General features: G+C 35.5%; 2 protein-coding genes across 4 annotated transcripts in view; both read right to left on the bottom strand.

Annotated features, from left to right (window-relative positions):
• Nucleotides 1-3,739, bottom strand: part of LOC118736801 (UNC93-like protein MFSD11) — a 49,465-nt gene that overhangs the window by 40,188 nt on the left and 5,538 nt on the right. The window lies entirely within an intron of this gene.
• LOC118736802 (LIM and senescent cell antigen-like-containing domain protein 1) lies at nucleotides 7-1,951 on the bottom strand. The gene is made up of 7 exons (XM_036466841.1): nucleotides 1,716-1,951; nucleotides 1,508-1,627; nucleotides 1,137-1,442; nucleotides 906-1,047; nucleotides 714-830; nucleotides 471-612; nucleotides 7-404 (listed from the first exon to the last, which is right to left on the bottom strand). Exons 1-7 carry the CDS (start codon nucleotides 1,733-1,735, stop codon nucleotides 208-210), a joined length of 1,044 nt encoding a protein of 347 aa, XP_036322734.1. The 5' UTR covers nucleotides 1,736-1,951; the 3' UTR covers nucleotides 7-207.

The raw sequence follows: 3,739 nt of genomic DNA on the forward strand, positions 1-3,739 counted from the left end.
GTATGTTGTTACGTAATATAAATATGAAATTTGTAGGCACTTAATTAGGTTATTCGTAATGGTGAAAGGAATAATCTTCGATTTGAAAATAACGTATATGCTTGGCTTTATGACTTCCCTGCCGCATTCCGCGCACAGTAATTTTTGCAGATTAGAAGTCTGCATTTTCAAAATATATTCTCAATATAGACAATACAAGGCAAGCACTTAAAAGTTCTTCTTCATGGACATTTCGTGGGCCTTGCGCAAACGTTGCCTTAATTCGCTTGGAAAACGTTCGTAGCATTTCTTGCAAACGGGCTTCTCATCGTATTCGTAAAATTTTGATTTCTGCGTCATTTTCATATCACAAACGGAGCAAGCGAAATGATGCACACACCAAGCTTTATTGAGTGCAGTGAATACTATAATTAAGCCAAATCAAAAATATTAGTATATTGTGCATGTCAGCCAAAATTGTATAAAATTACCATCGCCTGCTATGACTTGATTGCAAACGAAGCATAAATTGCCGAACAATTGGTGGTAATGTGTCTCACAATAGGCCAAACCGCGCTTTTCGTAATGCCGATGGCCCAAGAACGGTTTTTCGCATTTGGCGCACACAAAATGCTACAAAAAAAAACGCACAATAAGAAAACAACGAAATATGAACGTTATAGCTTTGTTAAAAAATACGAAAGTGTGAAAATAAAATAAAATTAAAAATTCACCTCCACATGCCAATGCTTGCCTAAAGCGGTGACAACTCGTTCTTCGATCGGACGTCGGCATGCACCACAAATCGGTATACCCATCTTGTCGTGGCAGCGTAAGCAATATAATTCGTTCTAAAGATATTAACAAAAAATGGAAATACTAGCAGATGTATATGCGTGTGTAATAGTGTAGCCTCAGGTCCTTACCATATCGTTGGCCGTTAAGCCCGGTCGGCTCTTGACTTCACGTGCTGTCGAGTCCAGCTCCACACCACAGGCAGTGCAGTTAAAATGATAGCCGTGATAGACTTCGCCACGAAAACGCAAGGGCGCGTCGTCTATTACGCCGCTGCAATTATGTAGAAATTCGTCAATTTTTAAAATACTTCAAACACAAAAGAAAGCCTTTACTATCTTCAGCAATTGCATTCAACTTACTGACACTTATGGCACATATAACGACCCGTAATCTCGGCCTTCACTTTGGCATTGCACTCATGGCATAAGGCACGATTCTGATTGCGTATAAAGCCGGTATCGGCCAACTCTTTGGCACACATTTGGCAGCGGAAACACTGTGGATGCCAGCTAGCGCCCATTGCTTTGATAACACGTCCAATTACGAACTCGCCACACTTATTGCAACACGGTGCGAAAAGCACATGGAAATCACGCTCACAGTATTTACGTCCTTCGAATTCGTAGAAGATGCCATCTTCAAAAGGTCGGAAGCATTGCGCACAACTGTAAAAACAGGAGATGTTTAAATAATAAAAGTGTAGATTTTTATTTTGTAGTTTACAACTTACACAAAACACTGGGTGTGCCAGAGTTCACCGTTCGAGTTGACGATCTTCTCGTTGGGCTCGAATCCGTCCGCACAGCGGGCACAATGCATAGCAGCTAGCGACATGTCAGCTGCTTGTACTCTAAAAAGAAAAAAAATGTATATATTTGTTGTTATCCTTTCACAGGAAATTCGAGTCAATTATTGAATTATTATACTTTATAAGTTACATTTTTATTTTTGAAGGCATATTTAATGTTTGAAACTCTTAAATGTTCACTTTCAACGTTTAGTTTACACTAAACTGATAAGTAACTTCGCCGACACCGACAAGTCTTGAAAACTCTTTTTTATCGTTTGTTTCTTTATTTTTCACATGCTAAGTGATTCATTTGTATTCCCTTCGCATACGAAATACTTATGGTATTCACAAGTGACCGACCTTCAACTTTGTGTAAAAATATTTTTTGATAAGCTTCTACATATGTAAATACATACATTTGTTTTATCTATAAAAAATATGCTGCGTCACTTCCTAAAAATAAATAAATGTGCATACTTATGTATTTATGCCTCAACGATAATTTTTGGGTATGGACTTATGCATTGCTGGAGTTTATAAGCAATTGCTTAACTTAAGCTTAAGCAACTTAAGTTACCTTAGTGTTTGTAGAAGTACCTATACATATATGTACATACATATATGATATGATCCTTGACCGTAACTCATAGTGTCCGTAAGCGTAAGTTGTTGATTAACTTTGGACCACGACGATAGCAAAATAAAAATAATATGTCTTACATCGAATGCAAAGTATAGTCTGTTTTTAGTCCCTTTATGCTTATGCTCTTTTTCATTTCTTCAAGTTCATCAAGGTAAGATGACTCCTCTGTCGGGTTGCGGATTTCATACCAAGAAGCTGAGCTTCACAATATACATACATATATTTTGTTTAAAATGTGTAACCGCTATAATCGGATCTTCACTATGATATTAAAAAGTTGACTTCTATTTTGGACGACGACTACTTTTACCTGTTTTTTTTTTGTTTAATAGAGCTTTGATAAACAATGAAATATGTATTTTATGCAAAGATTAATGTACAAATATGAGCAATTGCATCACTACCATGAACACCAACAAACCACCAGGTGATTTTAATAATTTATGAAAATATTTTGATTTTCGCTTGCGTTTCTAAACCGAAAGTTGTTCGCCCACCGAGCACATAGAAACTAAATCAGGGCAAACTGAAGGTGCGCTACTAAAATGGATAACGGCCGTGTGCTGCACGGAATGGCGTGACCATCGAGAATATTGCAAATAGAAAATACAACTCGCTCAATGTGTCAAAGCTTTGCGGTAGAGCGATGGTGGCAAGCGCGCTCCACAAACAAATGAAGCCTTTATTACTCGCATTCACATAAGTATATATATATGTACATATGATTGTGAGCTCCAACATAATTTATTGCAATTCAGTGACATAAAAAGGGCAGCTGATATGTATGGGTACAATGTCATATAGTTATATGCATATGCATATGTATACAATCATACATAGTACGTGTACTTTGTGTATCCATTTGTAAAGACATTGATGTGACTCCCCGTCAGAAAGAAGATTTCGGTCTCGGTAATAATAATAATAATAATAACTTATGGTATACATATGAATGCATATTTGTACATACTGCGGTTATGCCTGTGGGGAGATTACTCACAAATTGGCAGAAGTTCAAAGAATTTAAAAACATAATTTTTCTCAGACTGACGATGTACATATGTATGTATGCATGTTCATGTGTAATGTATTAGGGCTGGGAGGTCTATCCGGATATTCGAATCGGGGACCGTAACGGTTATGATCTTTATATTAAAAACTAAGATTAAATATGTAAAATTGTATTTATATTTCTCCGATTAAATTTAACCGTTAATTTATGATTTTTATTTCTCCGATTTTTCTTTAACCTTCATTTTCAGTTTTATTTATCATCGAATATAATTTTAAAAGTCATAAAAATGCAGACATAATTTTCTCGGTTAAAAATTATCGAAAAAATAAAAATCCAAAATTTTACGATTGTTATTGATTTAAGAAATAATGATATAAAAATATTGATATTTAATAGGTATTTTCGGTTTCTGATAAAAAAAATTCTAATATCAGGTTAGCAAAATGAACGGACATTAATTAACCGGGTATCCGGATTTTCGATACCAATTATTTGCGTAATAATGAAGTGTACT

This window comes from Rhagoletis pomonella, unplaced genomic scaffold, assembly GCF_013731165.1.
Source record: "Rhagoletis pomonella isolate Grant_MI unplaced genomic scaffold, Rhpom_1.0 Rhpom_scaffold_00004, whole genome shotgun sequence".
NCBI classification, from domain to species: domain Eukaryota; kingdom Metazoa; phylum Arthropoda; class Insecta; order Diptera; family Tephritidae; genus Rhagoletis; species Rhagoletis pomonella.

Excerpts from the sequence above, each read along its gene's own strand:
- LOC118736802 (XM_036466841.1), bottom strand. The coding sequence starts at position 1,735 with ATGCCTTCAAAAATAAAAAT. Across the intron at positions 1,443-1,507 it reads TGGCACACCCAGTGTTTTGT|TTGTGCGCAATGCTTCCGAC; the intron begins GTAAGTTGTAAA and ends CTGTTTTTACAG. Across the intron at positions 1,048-1,136 it reads TATATGTGCCATAAGTGTCA|CGGCGTAATAGACGACGCGC; the intron begins GTAAGTTGAATG and ends ACATAATTGCAG.